The 23,519-nt window shown below is 42.3% G+C and overlaps 1 protein-coding gene across 6 annotated transcripts in view; it reads left to right on the top strand.

The window, feature by feature from the left end:
• The first annotated feature begins 3,732 nt into the window (after window positions 1-3,732).
• The window catches only part of ACTN1 (actinin alpha 1), a 133,884-nt gene continuing 114,097 nt past the window's right edge, over window positions 3,733-23,519 (top strand). For 4 of the 6 annotated variants that reach the window (XM_089521740.1, XM_089521741.1, XM_089521738.1 and 1 more), the window contains exon 1: window positions 3,734-3,974. In XM_089521740.1, coding sequence (XP_089377866.1) covers window positions 3,867-3,974 — 108 coding nt within the window. In that variant the 5' untranslated portion in view covers window positions 3,734-3,866. Of the gene's footprint in view, window positions 3,975-23,519 lie in introns of all 6 variants that reach the window. The other 2 variants (XM_089521742.1, XM_089521737.1) reach the window with 1 other exon arrangement.

Below are 23,519 nucleotides of genomic sequence, written 5' to 3'. Positions count from 1 at the left end.
GGAGTTAACCCTATGCTAGTCAAAGAGGTAGTCCATCGACCACTGCTAGTCCATCAGCCATCAGCTACCAGTCTCTGCTGAGTATCCAAGAAAGAGAAACAATTGCAGTCAGTAGGCGCAAACATGGTACTGGTCCCCAACATACAAGGAAAACAAATTGCCAGTCCCCCACGTTAAATTGCTTGAGTTGCACTAGTATAGGTTGCTTCCCATCCTGTTGTCCTTCTTCTGGCAGCCAAGTATCTTTTCATTCAGACATTTGACTGGCTGCAGAGAAAGGGATTTTAATGGATTGCAGTTGTACTTCATTTATTTATTTGTTTATCTATCTATTTTATATCCTGACTTTTTTCCTGGCACAGGACCCAAGATTCCTTAGAGCCAAATTAAAACAGGACTACAACTGAAGCATATTAATCAAAAGTTTTTTTTTAAATAAACTGCTTTATTAAAAGCACTAAATTTAAAACTGTTTTAAACACACTGAAAACACAACGAAATGATAAAAGCATGACATAACTCATGCAACAACCCTTCACCCTCAACCAATTAAGAGCCAAAGATCTGCTTAAATTTAAAAGGTCTTTGCCTGCTGGTGGAAAAAGAACAGAGGGCCAGCTTAGCTTTCCATGGGGAAGAAATCCATATCATGAGAGCAGCAAAGTTCCCTCCTGTGTCCTCAAAGAACATGCCCATGATGGTGGTGGGACTGAGAGAAAGCTCTGGCCCAAAGATCTTAAAACTTAGGCTGGCTCTGATAAGGAGAGACGATATTTCAGATACCCTGGACCCAAGTGTTGTAGGACTTTAGATGTGTTTGTGTTACCTGTTTTGTCTCAGTTGCCTTGAATCCCAGTCATGTGGAAAAGGCAGCATATACATCAGATAGGCAGGTAGATAGGCGGACAAACAGATACATGTTTTTTTCCAGACCAGGTGCAGGGAAAGCAGTGGTGGATGGTTAGACCCCCACAGGCCAACTGTATCTACAACTGAAGGGGACATACATTGTTACAGGAAAGAATACATACTGCCTTTTAAAATATTTTTGTGGGTTTTTGGGCTATGAGGCCGTGTTCTAGAAGAGTATATTCCTAACATTTTGCCAGCAGCTGTGGCTGGCATCTTCAGAGAATGGCCTTCGACTTCACATTAGACACGTTTCCTTAAAGTGAAGCCTATTCAGTGGTCCTCCAGATGTTGTTGGACTTCAACCCCTAGCAGTCTTCTCCATGCTGGCTGGTGGTGACGGGAGTGACAGTGTAGCAACATCAGGAAGGCCACACTTCACCCCAGTGGCAACTGGTGGCTTCCATGACAGTGGGGCAGTGAGGTTTAGTCTGGAGGCTCAAAGAGCTGTCCAAGACGCTGAACTCTCACCACAAAATAGGTTCAGAATAAACCCCAGAGTGAATTCACCACTCCCCTGACATAGATCTAACCATCCATCACTGCTTTCCCCACACCTGGTCTGGAAAAAAATTCCCTCACTGGACATTGAAAAAGAAACATATTTCAAAGGTACATGAAAGATGGTTCCATTTACAGTTTATTTTTGAATTTAGTACCGAAACATCCTGTATAAAGTTGTTGTGGGAGAGAAATTAAAAGGACATGCAAGCCACCAGCAGCCATTGCATTTGGGCAAATGGAAACATCTTCACTTTCATCCCTTGGAATGATTCACTCCAAACTGGATCTCGCACCCATGGGATCCATGAACCTTTAGGCTTACACATCTTTTTCCAGTATTTATCAATTGGTGGTGATCTCCCATCCAAGTATTAACCGGAGCTGACTGTGCTTAGCTTCCACGATCAGACTGGATCTGGTGCCTAGGATCTTTAGGCTGCTGACTTAAAGTACAGATATATAGACAGAATTATCCAATGGAATGGTTTTTAGCATTCACATCTACAATAAGTACACAAAATGAGGAACAAGGTAAAAACATTTAAAATGAAGCAAAAGATGCGAAAGTAACCAACTCTGTTTCATTTTGAAAAAGAATGGGGAGAAGAGATGTTTGGGCCTGGTTTCCCTCACAAGCCTTAGTGTGCGTTACAACAAAACTCGGAGAACAAAAGATTAAAACGATATATATGTCCTCTCAGCATCTCTGCACACACACACACACACACACACACACACACAGACACACACATATCTGACTATGTGTGTATTATATGCCTTCAAGTTGTTCCTGACTTATGGTGCCCCTAAGGAGAACCTATCATGGGGCTTTATTGGCAAGACCGGTTCAGAGGAGGTTTGCCATTGCCTTCCCTTGAGGCTGAGAGCATGTGACTTACCTTCGGAGAATGGTGGGTTTCATGACTGAGCCAGGATTCAAACTGTGGTCTCCATAGTCATAGTCTAACATTCAAACTACTACGCCAAACTGTCTCTCATATCTCTGACTACTAATACACACACACACACACACAGTTTTCTCTCTCTCTCTCTGTTGTATTAGTGTGTATATATTATATCCTTGGAGAATGGTGGAGTCTCCTTCTCTGGAGGTCTTTAAACAGAGGCTGAATGGCCATCTGTCAGGGATCCTTTGACTGTGAGTTCCTGCATGGCAGGGGAGTTGAACTGGATGACTCTGAACTCTGATTCTATTATTTGTGTGTGTGTGTGTGTGTGTGTGTGTGTGTATTAATGTATGTGTGTGTGTGTACACACACACACACTAGAATAATAGGGGCACAAATCAGGAACAACTTGAAGAGAGAGAGAGAGAGGTATACATATGTGTGTATTTATATATGCACACATATATATTAGTAGTTGGAGATATATGAGAAAGATGTATGGACATGCGTGTGTGTGTGTATTTATAAACACACATATATATGAGTAGTCGGAGATCTACAAGAGAGATGTATGTATATATATGTGTGTGTGTGCATACACACACACATTAGTTGGAGATATATGGGATTATGTATATAAGTGTGTGTGTGCATGTATATATATACACACATATATGTATTAGTAGTCGGAGATGTATGAGAGAGATGCATGTATATGTATATATATGTGTGTGTGTGCATGTATATATACACACACACACATATTAGTAGTTGGAGGTTTATGAGAGAGATGCATGTATATATAGTTGGAGATCTACGACAGAGATGTATGTATATGTATATTAGTAGTTGAGATATATGAGAGAGATGCATGTATATATATATATATATACATATATACACGTGTGTGTGCATGTATATATATATATATACACACACACATATATATTAGTAATCGGAGATATATGATATATACATATATAAATATACTATATATGTATATATGTGATATATATATATATATATATATATATGCACACCCATCCATCCCTCCCTCCCTCTCTCTCTCTCTCTCTCTCTCTCTCCAACTAAAGGCTACCCACACACTCAAGCCCGGGGGCTGAAGGGGAGGCCCTCCTCCCTTCCCTTCCCTTCCCCAGACGTCAGGCGAGTGTGCAAAGGGGGGGAGGGAAGTGGGTCTGGGAGGGGGAGCCTCTCTCAAAGCGACCTATAGGAGCGCTGGGAAGTTGGGATTGACACCGGAGAGGTTCAATGGGGGTCCGGGTGGCCCTCCAAAATGAACTTTGGGCAACTCTTCTCGGCCAATGAGGCCCTTGGGGAGGCTGGGCTCCTGCTGGCCCTCCCCTCCCTCCTTTTCGGTGGCTCTGGCTGAGGGAGGGAGAGAGACCTGCCTTCCCCGCTCCCTCTCTCGCCTTCTCTCTCTCGGCGCTCCGGAGGGACCTTGCAGCCTTAGCTTCAGGGGAGCAGGAGGAGGAAGAAGAAGGGAGGAAGGGGAGAAGAGAAGCCAGGTCCCCCGAAGCAGGAATGATGGACCACTATGACTCCCAGCAGACCAACGACTACATGCAGCCCGAGGACGACTGGGACAGGGACCTCCTCCTGGATCCAGCCTGGGAGAAGCAGCAGAGGAAGGTCAGCACCGGCGCCAGGGCAAGGGGAGCGGAGGGGAGGGAAGGGGGAGGACCCGGGCCCTCCTTTTCCCGGACGCCTCCGATCCAGGAGGGAGGGATTCCAAAAGGCCCTCCTTTTGGAACAGGGCTGAGAAGCATGGGTTCATATTGGGTCTTTATAGCTCGGGGTGGCCAGACTTGGTCCTCCTTTTCCAAGGAATGTCCTCCCTTCCAGCCTTCTGCCCAGGAGGAATATTTATATCTACATGAGAAGCATGAGCTTATATCTAGAGTATCTGGGTCTTTTTAGCTCCGGCTGGCCAGACGTGAGCCTCCTTTTCCAGCCTCCTGCCCAGGAGGGATTCCACAAGGTCCTCTATTTTGAGCCGGGCTGAGAAGCATGGCTTTATACTTCTATGGGTCTCTTTTCCCGGACCTGGCCTCCGTTCCAGCCTGGTCTCCGGGAGGGATTCCAAAGCGTCCTCCATGCTCAGCAAGGCAGGAGTTTATACTGATATTGGTGTTTTTTGGCTCAGGGCGACCAGCCTTGGTCCTCCTTTTCCAGGGCATCGCCTTCCTTTCAGCCTTCTCTCCAGGAGCAATTTCCCCAAAGGTCTTCCATTTTGAGCAGGGCTAAGAAGCATGGGTTGAATATTCATAGGAGTGGGGTTTTGTATGGGTCCTCCATGGCCCAGCAGGGATGCAGACCTTAGGTCTCCAGAGTCAGTCATGTGTGCCTCGGAGTCGTTTCCCACTTATGGCAACCCTCAAAGGACCCTATCATGGGGGGTTTCTTGGCAAGATTTGTCCCGAGGAGGGTTGCCATGGCCTTCCCCTGAGGCTGAGAGAGTGTGGCTTGCCCAAGGCCCCCCAGTAGCAGAGCAGGGAGGGATTCAGATCCTAATCTCCAGAGTCATGTGTGTTGTGTGCCTCCAATTCAATTCCCACTTATGTCAAGCCTAAGAGTACCCTATCATGGGGATTTTCTTGGCAAGATTGGTTCAGAGGAGGCTTGCCTTCCCCTGAGGCTGAGAGAGTGTGGCTTGCCTAAAGCCACCCAGTGAGTTTCCCTTTTTCTCGCCCTTGGCCTCACAGAGGAGTGTGAAAGTGGACCTGGGTGGGGGTGCTTTGGCAACCCTGAACCCCACCCAAGGAAGGATTGGTTTTCAGGAAAGATGTCTGCCCCTCTGTTTCCTCCTCGACCCCTTTTCTCCGCCACCACTATCCCCCAAAATAAAACCTGTCACAAAAATCCTGTCTCGTGTGGCCCTACCAGGAGAGCTGTATGTGTGTAGACACAAGAGTTGTGGAGCTTGGCCTGAAGTTGTGGCATGGGGGGAAATACTCACAAACCAGAGAGTTTGGGCTTGTCTGTGTGGTTTTCTTATTTTCATTGCCTTTAAAAAACAATAATTGTGAGAGGAAGGGTGGGACATTGGGGGTGTTGGAGTTCTGGGAGGAGAGAGGTTGCAGAAATATAATAACAATTGGTGTGTCTGTGCTTTTATTGACTGTTGACTTATGGCAACCCCAATAATTTCATAGGGTTTTCTTAGGCAAGGAATACCACAGAGGTGGTTTTGCCTGTTCTTTCCTCCAAAATATACCCCACCTTTTCTTCCTGCTCACAAAACCTTGAGACTCAAAAGGCAGCTCACACATTGAATAGATTCCAGTTTCAAGTCAGCCTTAAAACCTGGAATTTTTAGTTTAGTGAGTCATTTAGCCTTCTTTGTCAGGGAGCTTTGGTGCTACAACAAACATCAAATCCCAGAATCCCACAGCATGGAGCCATGGCAGTTAAAAGTGGTGTCAAACTATTATTTCTGCAGTGAGGATGCAGCCTCAGGCTATACCTACACTGTCCAACACACAAACTATACCTACACTGTTGAATTTGTGCAGTTTGACCCCACTGTAATTACCGTGGCTCTACCCCATAGAATCCTGAAATGTATAGTTTGGGGAGACCCCGGCACACCTTGGCATACCAAAGATCTTGTAAAACTACAGATTCCAGGCTTCTATAGGAGGGAGTGACTGCACTTAAAGTGGTGTCAAACTGTGTTATTTCTAGAGTGTCAAACTGTTCTTTCTACATGTCAATGAACCCTTAAAACTCCAGTTGTCTTGTAGAAAAGTCAAGCAACCCAAGAGGAGAGGGGTGGGGAGGATTGGGCGCCTCTTAGCCAACTATCTGTTGATCCGGTTCCTTCTAGTCTTCCAAGAAACTGCAGTGGTGTCACCTCCAGTCTTATCTTAGAAAGGTTAATCTGATGGATTGGACCCCCCCCTCCCAGTGTGGTCTGGAGGGGATTGAATCCCCCCATCTCCTCCCCTGCCTTTGCCTAACCCTGTCCTTCCCCTCCCTACAGCCCTTCAAGCATGATGATGATGGCTCACTTCAGTTTTGAATGGCGCGGTTTTAGGGCTGGGCCTGTGCGAACACTCATGTCCAAAAATGGTAACATTCATCCCATTTTTAAATTTCAGGAGGCGGGGGAGGGCTCTTAGGAGAGGCGTTCTTCTAACTCCTTCATCTCTCAAATCTCTTCTCTCCCCGCACCCTCTGCTGGGCCACCAGCGCTGCCTGCGCTGTCCCCAACACAACCCCAAGGCATGTGGTATTAGCTCACCCTGGAATCCTAAACACTCAAACCTTTTCCCCTTCAGTTCTTTGGCAGGCACCAGAGCCCAGCTAGGAAGAAAGAGACGCACACCTCGGCCTCCTAGGAATGTGCCATGGAGAGGTCAGGGGATAAGAATGGCTTCTCCATCTCAGACCTGAAGGATTTGGGATTTCTCCCCCCCCCCCCATGAAGAAGGACAGAGGGCGGGTTGGCTGGTGGAGGCGACTTACAAGCATATTTTAAAAGGATTTTTAAAAAAATTAATTACAAGCAGCTCTGAACCAAAGTGGGAATATGTCAGTCAGAAGAGAGCATGCCAATTAGAGAAGACTCTGTTGTTGTTTCCCCTTGCCTGGTTTTCAAAGGATGTACAGATACTTTAAAGGATGTGTTTTTCAATGGAGGCAAAGTTAATTAAAGGCCTTCTCTCTCTCTCTCTCCCCCCCCCCCCCTTCCATTGCCACCAGCCTGTCAGTGGCATGCATCCTAGGTTGACAAGGCTTCCCAGACACAATAAAGGCAAGAGAAGTAAAGCGTGAAAATAAGGGGGTGCTTTGTGGGAGAATAGAGTTTGTGATGGTGGGTGACCTTGGCATGATAACAAAGAGGAGAGGAATGGTAACTTAATTCTCTGACCATGTGGTGAGAATGTTAAATTGCTGGCCTGTGAGATCTACCAGCACTTGCAGCTGATAGATTATTTTAAACATCCCTCAAGAATTATAGGCAGATGGCCCTCCATTCTCTTTTTTCTTCTTTTTTTGAAGGATAGCATGATTTGCTGACTAGTAAATCTTGTTTGGGTACTAAAGGGTTCATTTCTCTGTACCATGTCCTATGCGTAGAACGAAGGGAGTTGCCCCTTGTTTCTCATATACTATTTACTTGTGTGTGTTTTTTACAGTTAAAAAGGCATTTATCTGCCAAGTGGAGTTCATGTGAAAGAAGCAGAGAAAATTAAGAATTTTTCAAAAACGTAATAAAATGATACCTCATAAAAATTCATATTTGCAATTTAAATAAGGTAAAACCTACAATTTAAACCTAGAGGAAGCATGGTGTAGTAGTTTGAGTGTTGGACTAGGGTTCTGGGAGATTAGCGTTCAGATTCCCCATCAGCCATGGAAGCCCTCTGGTGACCTTGAGCAAGTCACATTCTCTCAGCCTGATAAGAGAAAAGCAATGGCAAACCTCCTTTGAATAATCCGTTTCAAGAAAACCTTATCACAAGGATTTAGGATTTTTAAAATGATGAGATTAAATTGGATTTTTTAGTACTGAATCCCCAAGTGTTTGACTCCCTCCCCCAAAGGCCCTGTGCTGTGTTCTTATCACTCACCTTCCACTGTGAGGAAACTTGTATGTGGACTTTATGTTTGACTCTTCCTAAGGAGAGTACAGTATCATCCAAAATGCACAAAACAATGATACCTTTTTTGGGACAACTAAAGTGCATAATACAAATGTTGCAAGCTTTCATAGTTTCACTAGCATCTTCATCAGGCAAGTGTGTTAAAAATCAAAGGAGGGGGGGGGGGGAAGGTGACGTTAATCCTTGGCCTGCATTTTGTCAAAATGTGGTTGTTGTCCTCAGTTTAGATGGTACGGAAGGGTATTCAGGCAGGCCTCCTCCTGGCTTTGTGGATACTGGGAGATTCTTCCAGTCCAGGAAGTAAACTTTAATGACTACCCCTGATATATCTTCCTAAAGAGATTACTTCATGCATTGAAAAATCATAAGACTTGGTGGACCCAAGCTATTGAGTGTGGTAGTCCTGAACTCTTTCTGGGGAGAAAGCCCAACTCTGGGACTTACCATTGTGAAAGCAGAGCTTTGAAAATGTGTGTTATGGGAGGAAAATCTAGTACAAAAGATTAACTTTTCCAAGGTTTGGAAAACAACCTAGTATTGCCTTAGCCCATGGCTGAGGAACATTCTCAACTCCAGCCAGCATAGCCAATGGTCTAGCATGATGGGAGCTGTAGTCCAACAATGACTCATTACCCATGCAGTGGCTTTGCCCAGCGTTTTCTTTTACAAGAGCCCCTCATGCAAAGCATGCAAATTCCAGACTGGGCCTGGAGGCTGATTGTGTTCAATAATGAGCCTCCTACTTGTGGAGACTCTGCTAGATATTAGAACTGAAAAATTAGGACTCCAAAATCTCAAGAAGAGCCTCTTTCAGAGGCAATAACTGTCTGGATGTAGAGTACAGTAGGGAGGAAGAGGAGGCAGAGATATTGTGCTCATTGCTGCATTCCTACACCTGTGTAGACATAAGGATAAGATCTGATTAATGTTGCTTAGATTTTGTAGGTTAAAAGCCACATCAGACTAACTAACTAGAAACGGGTGTATAATATTCCATATATATATATGTTACCTACTATCCTGTAATTGAGAGATTGGGCGGTGCAGGGCCTCTGAGGAATGAATTCTTAATTTAATTCAAACCAAACTGAATTCACTTGTAAATTGAAAACTTTAATCAAGTTTTGAAAACAAATGATAGAAAGCTCTGAAGTGTCTATGCCACCTTTGCCCTAACATCCAGGGGTGTGGCAGCATTTCCTTAAACTGTTCTTCCATGTAGTAGACATATGATGTCAGTCACTTGTTTCCTTTGTATATTTGTGTGTGTGTAGTCAGAGAGCACTGAGAATCTAAGGACTAACCAGTGAGGCCATGGCTGCATTTCACACTACTTTAAATGCTTTAGCTTCATCCTATGGAATCCTGGGATTTGTAGTTTTACAGGGTTTTTAACCTTCTCTGCCAAAGTGTGCTGGTGACTCACAAAATGACAAATTCCAGGATTCTGGAGGATGGACCTGTGGCAGTTAAAATGATGTCAAACTGCATTGTTTCTACAGTGCAGATGCACTTTTCATGAATGTTTCTCAAACAGAAGGATGCAGGATACTAGAGGGATGCATGGGTATGAAAGAATAATTCTGCAGCCTTTAGTGGAAGAATAGACTGCCAGTTCAAATTCACTAGGTCCTCCTGACTCCACATTTTGGGCAGGGATCAGGGTTTAGAAGGAAGAGAAAAGCAACAGCTTTTAATAAGTTTTTACACCACTTTTTATAACTGTTTTTAATTGCATTTGCTTAAACTTTTGTAAGACACCTTGGGTCCCAACATTGGGGGGAATGTGGCATATAAGTTCTCGATGTTGCAGCTGCTGCTGTCATGGATCCAGGACTGATGCTAGTCTCACTGGGTTGGGGTAGGAATTGTTCAGCCTGACAGATGTTGTGAAACTTTGGCTCTCAGCAGACCTGGCCAACATAGCCAATGTTGAGAATGCCATGAGTTTCAGTTCAGCTACTTCTAGAGGGCTGCATAATTCCCACCCATGCTTTAGGCTAAAGAGACAGTGAGATGGTAGAAGTTTAAAAGCAGGGGGGGGAGAGAGAGATCAGCTAGCTAGGCAAATGGAAAAGAAGTATGGGGAATGATTGATTTAGGGAGGAACTCAAAAGAGATAGCACACATTTAGAAGTGGGCATGATTTCTAAAGATGGAGAATTCTTAAGGAGACAAGCTTTGTTAGTCTCCTTTAGCATAAAAACAGAAACATGAGAAGAAAGGAATCTAGCAGCACCTTGGAGATTAACATAAACCACTGTCTTAAAAATGCTGGGGTGGGGACAGCTATAACTGATTATGACTTGAAAAAAAGAGAGAGAGCGGAGCTAGACAATAAGCTTTAGCACTGTTTCTAAGATTTCTGGGGAAGGAAAAAGGATGGGGAAACAGGAGTTAAGATTTCTGAGTGTACAAAATGGCTGATATGAGAGATCAAGCCCCATCAGATATTAGGTATTGCCCCAGACAGGACAGCATTCATTTTAATGTTAACATCAACACAAAACTAAAAATCAGCAAGCAACAAAAGAATGGCAAAACAGATACAGAAGGAGTAAAATAAATAATGCATTAAAATTAAGGAGAATAAAATTCTCTGAAATGTAGGGCGGGGGAAGCTTCATTCTTACAGGAGAATGTTCTCCATTTGGGTGTCTTTAGTCACCATGTATCACCTCACATGGCGGAAGGCCCTTCTGATGCAGATTCTTAAGCAGTGAGCAAGTCTAAATGGCAACAATCAGTCCTTCAGAAACATCTGTTGCCACCTAAGTGGGGTGAATATCACACAGCTTCTGGGATGCATGTATCTCCTCTCCCATTATTGCAGCCACTGTTGATTTTTTAAAACCCCTTTTTGCTTTTGTGTCTCATTGCTCACCCACTCTCTTTTAAGTGTGGCCTTCAAACCAAAATGTCATCCCTACTTGCCTGGTGGAATCACATATCTGACAACAACTAGGCATTTTACTGCACATCAGACTGTGTTTTCGTAGCAACACTAGCAGCCAGAAATAAGGAGCAGAGATGTAGACAGTGGTGTAGATTTAGGCGTACAGGGTTGAAGCACTGGGACCTTTTCATTAGCTGAGGACATCTTCAGTCGCTTCCCTCATGTTCTGTGTCTCCACAGAAGTTAGCTCCAGTCCTCACAGTGTGTGCGTTTGGATGAGGAGGAATTCAAGGGTGTGTGTGTGTGTGTCATTCCATTGACAGAACTGCCTCCATCAGTAGAAGAACCACCCCTTGCTCCCCCGCAGTCCCCTATACAACCTCCAAACCTTCTCTGAAGGGCTTGGAAATCACCCATGAGAGAGAGGTCTTTGGGTGGTTAGGAGGGCTCTACTAGAGGGAGGGTACAAAAGTCCAATTGCACTAACCAACTTCCACTAAAGCAATGTTGGATTTAGGCTAGGGAACTGAAGGAATTTTTTCCCCCAGACGCAACATATTACTGTGATACAACCATATTCTGTTGTAATCCAGAATATTTTCAGATGGCCTCATTTTGAATGAGCCATTAAGATCTGTCAGCTTTAAAAAAGGTCTGTTCTTAATAGAGATGAAAGCTTGACATGGTTTGTTGATATGTCTCATCACAATACTATTGTTCTTAAAATCTCCTTGAGGGCATGTTTGTGGGTACTGTCCTGAGTGTCTAGGCTTCAAAATTTCCAGCAGGCCATTCCCTGTGTACCCTCTATAGTTGTGTGTACTACAGTAGGATAGCTTGTTATGGATGTGTCTGTAGGCGCAACATTTTCTCAAAGGATGAGAACTTTTGTAATTAAAGGCGGGGTGCAGACCGCCAAAAAGAGGCACCTCCTCGGCGCCTCTCTTTGCTGCACAGGAGCGCTGCCACCTACATACGCACTGCACAGCTGCGCAGCAAAGAAGGAGCTGTAAAAATCAGCTCCTTTTTGTGGCGCCACAAAGCGCCAGAGACAGCTCCGTTACATTGCAGCTGCGCAGCGCCATTTGTGGATGGCGCAGCTGCGATGTAATCATTGTGCGCACCGTTTGTGTGGCGCTGCACAACTGCGGCGCACTGATGATGTGCTAGGGTTGCGGAGTGTGTGTACGCGCCACCCCGAGGCAACCCTAGCACATCATGGATGCGCTGCAAAGGGCCCATCTATAGAGGGCCATAGTTAGCAGTCTTTTGAGAGCTGTGCATAGCAAGAATTGGAAAAAGGGGATCTCAGTGAGTTGGAGCTTGCCTGTGCAAGGCCATATGGGAAATATGACAATACAAGTATATTTCCAGTTGGTTCCTAGTAGGCAAATTGGTTCCATAGAAACAGAAAGCAGTGTGCAAAGGAGGAATGTAATCTGAATGAATGAGCACACTTGAAAGCACATCTGCGCTACTTCAGATTTGCCCAGAGCTTGGAAAAGTGACTTTTTGGTCCACAACTCCCAGAAACCCTCAGCTTTGGAAGGCAGACTTTGGAGAGAGCACTATTAAGACATGGCCAGCTGCCATGCTGGCTGGGGGATTCTTGGAGCTACCATCCAAAAACGTTACTTTTCCAAGCTTTGGATACATAGCACCCGAGGGTTTTTTATTTTATATCATCCACCTTTAAATGTTGCAACATGTACTGTATTTGGATTAGTGTCTGAATTTTCTCACCTCTTTGAATGCATTTTTGTTGACTACTGCTTATATGTGAAGAAATTGACTTTTATTTCATTTATTTTATTTATGGCCATGAGATCTTGAGAGGAGTGGAATTGTGAAAAGGGAGTGTTCTTTCAAAAGCATATCCTCAAAAGCAAGGCTCTCCTCTCTCATTCAAACAATTCCATCACCACAAATATACAAAGATTAGATAGCTCTGTTCAAGATCCTAAAAAAGAGGAGCTCTCTAAAGTTACAAGATGTTATTGATGAGGACTTTGTGGAAAAACACAGTTTTCCCATGTGTACGGTATTTTTATAAAATAGGACTGAGGAACCTGTGACCCTGCAAATTCTGCTGGCTTTCTATAGTTCCTATTAGCTTCAGTTATCATGGCCCAAATGAACTCTGGAAGGCCACCATTTTCCCCTCCTCCCATCTACATACGAGGCTGTGTGTGAATGTGTATCATGCACTGATATTAATTTAAAAGAAGGGTGAAAAGAACTTTTTATGATTTTTGATAAGTTTCTATATAGATCTTTGTAGTCCCATAACTTTGTGGGATGGTTTATGGGATTAACGTGCTCTTTGCTTTTAACTCAAATATTTTGAAAGTTTCTACTGCTTGGACTGTTTGATCCTTTTCCAATCCACTCCCTGGCCTATCAGTCTCAAGTAACTATTGTCCGTCTAAGGCACACCACCGCAGCAAAAAGTACCCTTGCAGAGTTTGAATGGGGTAACTGCTGTTTCTTATTGTTGCGTAATGAAACTTGGAATACGTCCTGAGCTGGTATAATTGCAGTATGATGCAGAGAGGCTGGGATTTAATGCTGATTACACATCTGTGGTAGGTAAATTTCATGCAAGTAGTCACTGGTTTGAAAATAAAACACATATTTTGGGTTCTAGGAACAATTAATAGGTAAAGAAAGTCAGATTCCACTTTTGATGGAGGCCTTTAAAAAAAAAAGTCTGCTGCTCCGAAACATGACATATCAGTAGAAAAATAGATATATCCTTTTTGGGAAACACTTCAGTTGGTTTATAGCCGCCCCTTATATAAATTGGCATGAAAATATGCAATGTAATCCATATCAAGGTGGATCTGACTCAGAATCTGAGAAAATAAGGTGCTCATGTATAGTGATGAAACATATCTTCTCGGTAGGATGAAGAATATTTTTTTTCTTCAAATTCCTTTAGCAACAGTTGTTCTTATTTATTTGAAATGGCTTCAGCAAATTAATTTCACAGAAAAGAAATCTACTGGTTTGAAAAAAGCTAATTAATGTTAATTCTTTGTTTTCTTACAACCTCTATATGCCAGATTACAGAGCAATACACTGCCCACAAGTTTATTATGTTTTTACTTTTGGGTTTACAAGAATAACCTTTTTAACCTAGCTGACCAGGTTTAAGAGCAAAAGGGGAAGGGGAAGAAGCTTGAAAGAGTTAGTTTCTTGGATGACAGTTCCCAGAATCCTCTAGTTTAGCATGGTCCTTAATCTAATAAAAACTGTAATGGAAGGCTACAGAGAGTACTTGGATATCTTGAGGCACCTGAAACATGAGTTGTGAAGGAATATAGTCTATATCTGTATGAAAGAACAATTAAATAGCAGGAGAATCATGAAAGCAAGGGATATATTTGGGAGCCTCACAAGCAGCATAACACAAAACTTTTTTCAGTTCACTGTTCTATAAGGTTCATCTTAAAATACCAAACAAAGACAAAGATGTAAGAAGCAAATAGGGACTTTTTACCACATGTGGTGGACTTGTGAATGTATACAAAGGTACTGGAAAGAGGTGCATAGAATTGTTCAGAAGATTAATAATGTCAAGATGAAATTTGAACCAGAAGTGTTACTGTTAAACATGCTAGATGAGGCAGAGGCTAGGAAGAAGCTGAAGCCTATATTATATATGATTTCGACAGCGAGGATCACGATTGCAAAGTGTTGGAAAGAAGAAAAGGCTCCGGAGATTAATGACTGGTTAATAAAGACTCTGGACATTATGGAGATAGACAGGTTGACGATGTATTTGAGAGAAGAGGAAGGAAACCAGGACCAAAACTGGGATGCATTTCTGACTTTCTGCTTAGAGTATTGGAAGAGAGAAATTAGAAGTAAGAAGTAAAGGTACATTTAAGGGAATTTAGAAGGTTGTATACTGAAATTAACAATAGCAAAAGGATAGAAATCTATAAGGGAGTGAATGGAAAATATAAAGAGGTGGGAAGAAATTGTAGGAACAATTAAATACACAATCCCTTAATGTTGCGGAAAGCAAATGTATAACAGTGAGATGGGGAAGCAAGTGAAGCCCAGAAATGAGGTAGAAACAAATAGCCAATAGCTAATAGAATATGACTATTCTTAGATGTACGGGCAAGAGGGAATACTGGGGGGGGGGGGGGCAATTGGGAGAAGGGAGGGGGAGGATAGGATTCAGGACAAGGAATAGAAGTGGAATGAATGTATGTTATCTGTCCTGCATGTATTTTAAATTTCAAAAAACAAACAAACAAAACCAAACAAAGACAACGCCTCGCTGTGTTGTGAATTCCCATAAGGATGCCAAAAGAAGGGACAAAATTATTTCCGAACAAAAGTATCTTCTTGTGTTACATTTTGTGGATACGGAAATTTGCAATAAATATTGCCTGTGTTGTTAATGCAGACTTTGCAGATATGTGCTCTTTGGTAGAGTTTTGAGTTTCATGATATTTGTCAGTCAAGCCAGGATGTTTTGAATTTACTCAACAAGTTAGGTGAAACTAAAAGCCAGTTTTAAAGCTTATTCAGATTGTACAGTTATAGTTGGGTTATGTGTGTGGTTAGCTGTAAACCTTAATCTGCCACACTCGCTGTTCTGCATTGTAGCCATTGTGTGATACTTAGTGGGTTATAGAGTATGATTCATACAAATGCTTTTTCTTGTTATGCTGTGAGGCTTCACATAGTGCTGAAGCACTTGCTACAGCAGGCAGGGGAAGAGAGGCAGAGGGACTATTGGACATGTGGTGGCTGAAATCTCTCATGTGCATAATGGTAGAACTTCATGCCTATAAAAAGTTGGGGTTATATAAGTCTCACTCTAGGACTTGCATTCTGCTAAGCTACTCCCATCAAATGTCCATTTGTCTCCAGCCACCTAAACTTTTTCCTGCCAGCTCTTCTCATGGAAGCCTCTCCTGTTATATATGTGAATTTCCTCTGAATACAGAAGTTCGGTATACCTCTGAAGAGCAGATATTTATGACTTCCTTCTAGCCATGCTTTGGAAATGCAGAGGAATGCTGTCACCTTCTTTGCTCTGCACCTAAGCTGACAACATAGAGTTCAGAATGATGGAGCAGATGGAGATAATTCACTTCCCTGTTCCACAAACTGCATCTCGAACACCAAATTTGATTAATTAAGAAATTTGTCTATTCCCTCTCAACCCACTAGATCTCTCAAGGCTGTGTGTGTGTGTGTGCCTGCCTGCCTGCCTTCAAGTCATCATTAATTTATGGTGACCCTATGGATTTCATAAAGTTTTCTTAGGCAAGGAATTCTCAGAGGTGGTTTTACCAGTTCCTTCATCTGAAATATAGCCTACAGCATAGGTAAAAACTTTCAAAATGTTAAATACATTGATAAAAACATTTTTAAAAAGACAAAAACTCCTCCTTAAAAATAGTTTTAATTCCTAGGGATGACTCATTTGACTCAGAATTTGCTACAATTGATGGTATGCTGGCAGATTCCCTGTGATTGGGTGGGATATAAATAATAATAATAATAATAAAAAATAATAAATTTTATTTGTATTTTCCCGCCTCTCCCGATGGATCGAAGCGGGATTACAACCAATACATTCTATAAATAAATCAATTATTATTATTATTATTATTATTATTATTATTATTATATTCTGGATGTTGTAGTCCAGAAATTAGTTGCTCCTCTTACGTCTGCCAACCTCACCCGGGATAAAAGAATCGGTGTTTTTCGGTCTTACATTTATTTATTCCTAAATCTTAATCAAATTTTGAAATTAATATACAATTCTTAAAAAGTTCTCACAGATGTTTATATTTAATTACATATTTAAGTATGCAAGTATAAATATATTTTCTCTCCAAACACACAACTATAACTGAAAAAGTATTTCTCTCAAAATAGATTGTGTGTGTGTGTGTGGGGGGAATATTATAAAACCTGAAAATTGTGTATGACCACAGAAACACAGAATATAAAATCATATTTGTTATCAACACAATAACCATAAAACATAAAACATAGCCATTGGAATCAATAGCAATAATATAACAGTGAAATAGCAATAGGTAAGGCTGTGTGGAAGAGCATAATAGCATTTATACAAACAAAACCAATGGAGGATCAGTTCAAGTGGCAGCTGCATAAAATATTTGGAACAAATAGGCCTTTAAAGATTTGGTTGAAGGCTTGCGTGGAAAGAGAGCATATGAACCTCAGTTGGAATTACCATTCTCCTTCTCTTCATGTACCAGAAGTATTTGCTCTGATTCCACTTTCCCCAGATTACTTTCCCCTTTCATATTGATGGAAGTTTTCAGTATCTAAAGTATTCCCATAGCCATGTCTTCTTTCAGAAAATAAATACACACTGCCCCCTGCCCAATTCTGCATCTTCTAGCTCTGTAGGTTTCCTAGTGGAGGTATGCCATATACTTAACACTTCATTTATTGGGATGTGCCTTGATTAGAGTCTTCCCACATCAAATTGTATTCAGAACTTGGGAAGTTTTTTTTAAATTAACTAATTACAGTTACAATGTTCATGCTTCAACACCTACAATGAAACATAAGGCAGCAGCATGGGCGGCACTTTAACCACGTGATATTCCACTTACTGAGGCTACATGGCCTGGAGCAATAAAATGAACTAAAAAGTTATACCACAAAAGGAGTGAAGTTATCATTTGTTAAGATAGTCAGAATGTAACTTAAATACACCTTGGGTATTTAGGAAAATGATTTCTTATACAGTGCCGTTAGGGTTGCCATAATGGAGGACCTCGAAACCGGGACAAATGTAGGACAAGGTTTGAAAATGTAGGACATTTTTTAAAAAAATTTCCTGGCTAGGAAATTAAAAAAAAAAAAGTCCTAGATTTTTAAACCTTGTCCTCCTCCTCCTCCTCCCGGCCTGGGAGGGAGCCTAGGCCAGCTCCCAGGCCGAGAAGGGCGGGGGGAAGCCTGGCATCGCGGCGATCGTCGCGGTGCCAGGCTTCCTCCTCCTCCTCCCGGCCTGAGAGGGAGCCTAGGCCGGCTCCCAGGCCGAGAAGGGCGGGGGGAAGCCTGGCATCGCGGCGATCGCCGCGGTGCCAGGCTTCCTCCTCCTCCCGGCCTGGGAGGGAGCCTAGGCCGGCTCCCAGGCCGGGAAAGAGGCGGAGGCTGCTCTTCATCGCGGCGATCGCCACAAGGGGAAGCGGCCTGCTCCTCCTCCCGGCCTGGGAGGAAGCCTCAGCAGGCTCCCAGGCCGGGAAAGAGGCAGGGGCCGCTCCTCATCGTGGCGATTGCCGCGGTGGGAAGCGGCCTCCTCCTCCTCCCTGGCCTTGCGGAGGCCTTGGAGGACCCCGCGGCCGGAGCTCCGACCGCGGAGCCGCCTCGAAGGCCTCGCTGGGGCCCGGGAGGGAGCGTCTCCGCGGCTGGAGCTCCAACCGCGGAGAGCCTTCCCAGGCCTCAGCAAGGCCTTGGAGCCGCCGCGGGGCCTGAGGTGGCCGCGGTGGGCGGGGCCATCCCGGTTTGGGCGCCAAACCGGACCGGGACCGGGTTGGCCCCTCCCAAACCGGGATTGTCCCGCCCCCCGGCGGGATATGGCAACCCTAAGTGCCGTACTAGTTATTTATAACTAGTATTTATAGCTAATTATTATTATATCTCGTTTTTTTAACTGGCGTGGGGTGGGGGAAGTTTATCCTGGAAGAGACAGACCAGAATTAATTTGTTTTCCCAGGACAGAGGGAAAAACAAAACAAAACAGTTTTTAAATATTGTAAGTTATTAACATTTTCTCCACATGATTTCTCTTAGGACCATTATTTTATTATATTGAAGAATACATTGAACTATATGTGATTATACAGTGGGCCCTCCACATTCAACCAAGACCCCGTGAAAGTAGAAAAACGTCAAATAAAAAAAATCTATTTTTGCCTGAAAGAACACCTCTCTAGGAATTTCCACGTTCTCATCTCAACTCTGAGATCAACATCCAGCAGTGGTTGACCATGAAATCACACTGGAGGATCTACACATGCCTAGAGAAGTGCTTTTTCTAGAAATCTCTATATCCTCTAGTGGAGTGATGGCGAACCTTTTAGAGGCCGAGTACCCAAACTGCAACCCAAAACCCACTTATTTATTACAAAGTGCCAACACAACAATTTAACCTGAATTTATGGCTGGGGGGTGGGGGAGAAGGGGAGGAAGAGGAGATAGGTAGGATGTGAGGAAGGGGGGAGGTCACAACGATTGGGGGGAGGAAGAGGAGGGAGGTAGCTGGGGGGGAAGGAGAAAGGAGGACAAAGAGGATGCAGTACGGCAGGTGTGGGTGGGGGAAGAAGGAGGAAGAAGCTACCGGATCCTTTAGAAAATGGTGGCACCTCCATTTTCAAAATGATTTCATGCGCAATTGAGATCTCTCACTACTGAAGATTTGGATTGTTGTGGTGCTGTGAAAAAAGATGCAGTAGGTAACCATGATAGTTTAATGGTTTTGATGTAATGACAGTATAGCTGTTGCTGAAAACTAGTACTGATTTAGGAGTGTGTGTGTGATGAGAGAATATAATTCAGCTGTGGTTTAGGGTTACATTTAAGCAACCCATTCTAAGGCCTTTGACAAGTTGCACTCTCTCAGCTTCAATTCTTTGTTGAATGAGAAGTCTAGACAACAGCTTATCATGGTTACTCTGAGAAGAGACACCATGTAAAGTCTGGAGCATTTTTAACTTACAGTATAACATATGAGAAGGTTGGATATACAGCCAGCCCTTCTTATACACGAATTTATTATACACGGATTCAAGCATCTACAGTTTGAAAATGTTCAAAAAAAGTATAAATTTCAAATATCAAACCTTGATTTTCCATTTTTTATAAGGAATACCATTTTGCTATGTCATTATATTTAGTGAGACTTGAGCATCCATGGATTTTGTTATCCATGGGGGATCTTGGAACCAAACACCAACATATAACAAGGGTCTACTGTATACCCATTTTTTAAAATAAGATTTAAAACCCTTTTTAGTTTAAAAAATTCCATTATAAAAAGAGTTGCATCTAAAATATAATCTGGTTTAAAGTAATTTTTGAATTTAATATAGATCCCTTTGCAGTCTGTTAATACTGAATCTACAGTTCTCTGTCAGAGACACTGGGTTAAACCTGCTTTGGTACAAAAAAGCCAAGTAGGGAAAAGGAATAACTCGAGCAAGTCTCAGGTCATTATAAATTATAAATATGACAAAACAGCTCATGCATTGTACTGTATGTTCTTACTATTGGGACAAACTGGAAACATTTATGACTTTGCCAGCCAACACCATGGGCATTTTCTTTCCATATTATGTAGCGCTAATAACAGCTTTTGTTTTGAGAAAATTCAAGCACTACAATCATGATTGAAAGACTTGTGTTGGGTCATGCAAGAGCCTTCCCCCTCTCCCTTTGAACATATAACAAACAAGCCCAGAGTTGGCACTATATAAAATAACCTTTCTCTGCTGGTTCTCTGACTGCATTCATATTCTTACTGTCAAGAAGCCTGCATGTGTTCCATTTCAAAGCATCCTTCAATATCCAGCACAAGTCATTCTCCATTTCCTCTCCACCTCTTCCTTTGAGACTCACCGATGTACAGTAAACAGGTCATACAAGAAACCAGAAACCATCATTAAGGTTCAAAACACACTGCAGAAAAAATCCAGTTTGAGACCACTTTAACTGCCCTGGCTCAGAACTAGGGAATCCTAGAAATTGCAGTTTATTATGGCACCAGATCTTTCTGACACAGAAAGCTAAATGTCTTACCAAACTATAGTTTTCACAATTCCCTAGCACTGGGCCAGGGCAGTTACAGCTGTTTCAAACTGGATTATTTCTGCAGCGTATTTTGGACCTAAGATGGTGTAGTGAATATGGATTTTAAATTCCCAAGCCACTTCCCAATTTCCACATTGTAAAAATACAAGTCTTCAAAAAGGCCAGTCTGTATAACAACAATTAAGGATCTCTGTTTATTTTCCCTAATCAGTTGCTATCAACCAATTCTTACAATTATACTAAAGAGACTGTTTTGACATCCAACTAGTTCAGAAGATCATAAAACCTTTCCCTCCCATACTGATCTAGGAATGCTTTAAGACAGAGGTGGTTAGTTTATTAGCTTCAGGAACCTCTTTGTGCTTCAGAGGGAAACCAAGACTAGGCATAATCTGGTGTGCTCTGCTTTCTTTTAAAAGTTTTCTACATACAAGGGCTTATTTGTACAGGCATAGTTCCCCTTATAAATGTATATACATCACAATCAGAAGCCAAAAGATAGATAGCATTAAAGTGTGGGAACTTTATTTTTATTCTAGATTTTAAATTAAATAACCCCTTTTTATTGGTTCAGGCATGTTTTGGAACATGCGTTTATCCCTCATGTAACTTGTTCCCTTACAGACCCTCCTGTAAACCATGGCTACTGGCAAATAGGGATTATTCCATTTCAACTTGCATGTTAGTTAACTGGTGTGGTTGCTAATATGATTTCAATAGACTGGATAAAGCACAATTTGTGTGAAAAAGGCAGTTTTTACACAGGTGAATTTATGATGCCAGCTAAACTATTTGAAGAAAAAAGAATGCTTCCAGTGATTGTCTTGGCTTATATCCACTTCTCTTACTGCAGCCATGCTACTCAGGTAATTGGAGCATCAAGATACAGATGGTTACTTCTGAAGTGGGAAAGCACTTGGTGACTTTGCTGCTGTTTTATCTGGTTCTATGAATTAATTACCTAAGCAAGATATAGGAACAAATACCAGGCAAGATAATCTCAAAGCATAGTTTTCTGGCCATATCATCAGCTGAAGAGCAATAAGATGACAAAACATCTGGTTGTTGAAATCTTCCTCCCTGTGGCTGATTTGCACAACCGTTTTTCTCTTATTGTGATGCAACTCTTTTGCAGTTGCTGCCTTGTGGGAATGCACGTGTTGTTAGACACACAAAGCCTCTGGGTGCAAAAACTGCCTCCTTTAAGCCTCACTGACTATATCTGCAGAGTGAATAAGATCTTCGGAAAAGTTGCTTTTGGAGTACACCTCCCAGAATACCACAACCAGCATGGTCACTGGCATGAGATTTTTCACATGGATGTTTTCCATCAGTGCATGGATTATAAAAACAAAACACAAAGTCATTTCTTGGAAATGGGGAGATTATGTGAACTATACTGTAAAAGGTTTTGGTGTTGGTTGAGCAGAAGTGATCTCTCTCTTCCCACATTTTGGGGGGCTGTATTGTTGTGAAACTTTTGATAACAAATCATTGCTTAGATTAAACATCTTTAACAGATTTTTTACTTGTTGAACTAAAGTTTAAGAAGCTGGGTCAAGCAACAGAATTTTCATTTGATAAGATCAAGGCTGCACGTCTTGCTAAGGAAATAAAGCTGATGCGTAACTTCAGCAGTTACTTGTTTGGCATCAGTTGCAACAATAAATACTGGAGCCAGAGGGTGGGGGAAGAAAGAAGAAGAACAGGATGTCAAAGCAACCAAAGTTTGCCAACCCAATGACATTGTAGCTATGAGTATTAATAAGATTAGGGAAGAGTTGTTTTCCTGTTTCTGACCCTTTCTTTTCTTTTTCATTTTAACAGTGGAAGGCAATAACATGTTTGTGGTAGGGCTTGCAGCCAGGCATGCCTCTTAACTCCTTGCTGGGCAGTAAAGTAGCATTTTCCCCTTTTGTATTGATTTCCTACCATATTGCAATGTGGCTGTTCCTGACATCTGACCTGTACCTGTAGTAGCAAGGCTGCTGTACTGCCTTGCTTATACCTTAGTTTCTGCCACCATAGCTTGTGGAATGTACTTTTTAAAAAGGTTAAATAATTAATTGGCTGTGGTATGAACCATATAGCTAAACTTTACTCTTCTCCCTCCCCCCATTTCTGAATATACAGTCAACCCTCCTTATATATATGGATTTTTTTATCCACAGATTCAAGCATCCACGGCTTTAAAATATTAAAAAAAAAGTTTGAATTCCTGATAGCAAACCTTGATTTTGCCATTTTATATAAAGGACACCATTTTGCTCTGCCGTTGTATTTAATAGGACTTGAGCATCCATGGAGGGGGATCCTGGGATCAAACCCCAGGGGATAACAAGCCCCCACTGTACAAGAATTGGGCATTGGGTGAATGTAGGGGGAATGTAACTCTTTACCTTAGCCGATATTAGAAACACTTCCTCTTTACTGATATATATCACATCGTAGCAAATCATCCTGAAGCATTAATAACACTACAGTTTAATGATGCATATGCTAGCCATTTCTGTCATATTGGTGACCTGAAATGAAAGGGAGAGGTAAATGGCTTTCTCAGCCCTAGGCAGAAGGTTTCCTGCTAGAGAAAGCTGTTAGGGTGGGTGCAAATTTGGACAACTAATGAAATACAAATTAAAGTTTTGGAAACAACTTTTTTTTTTGACAGCCACTCCCAGAATCCCCCAGCCAGCATGTCTGAGAGACTGAGGGAATTGTAGTCTAAAAAGTAACTTTTCTCAGTTCTGAAATAAAATACAAAAGATAAATACGTGTTACAGTCTAGTGAATAATAATATCCATTTATCAAATGGAAGATTAAGTGTACAGGCATACATTGTCCTG

The sequence above is a fragment of the Sceloporus occidentalis genome, unplaced genomic scaffold (genome assembly GCF_023333645.1).
Source record: "Sceloporus occidentalis isolate IW3139 unplaced genomic scaffold, rSceOcc1.0.p SCAF_4, whole genome shotgun sequence".
Lineage (NCBI taxonomy): Eukaryota > Metazoa > Chordata > Lepidosauria > Squamata > Phrynosomatidae > Sceloporus > Sceloporus occidentalis.
This window is presented reverse-complemented; position numbering and strand designations above follow the sequence as displayed.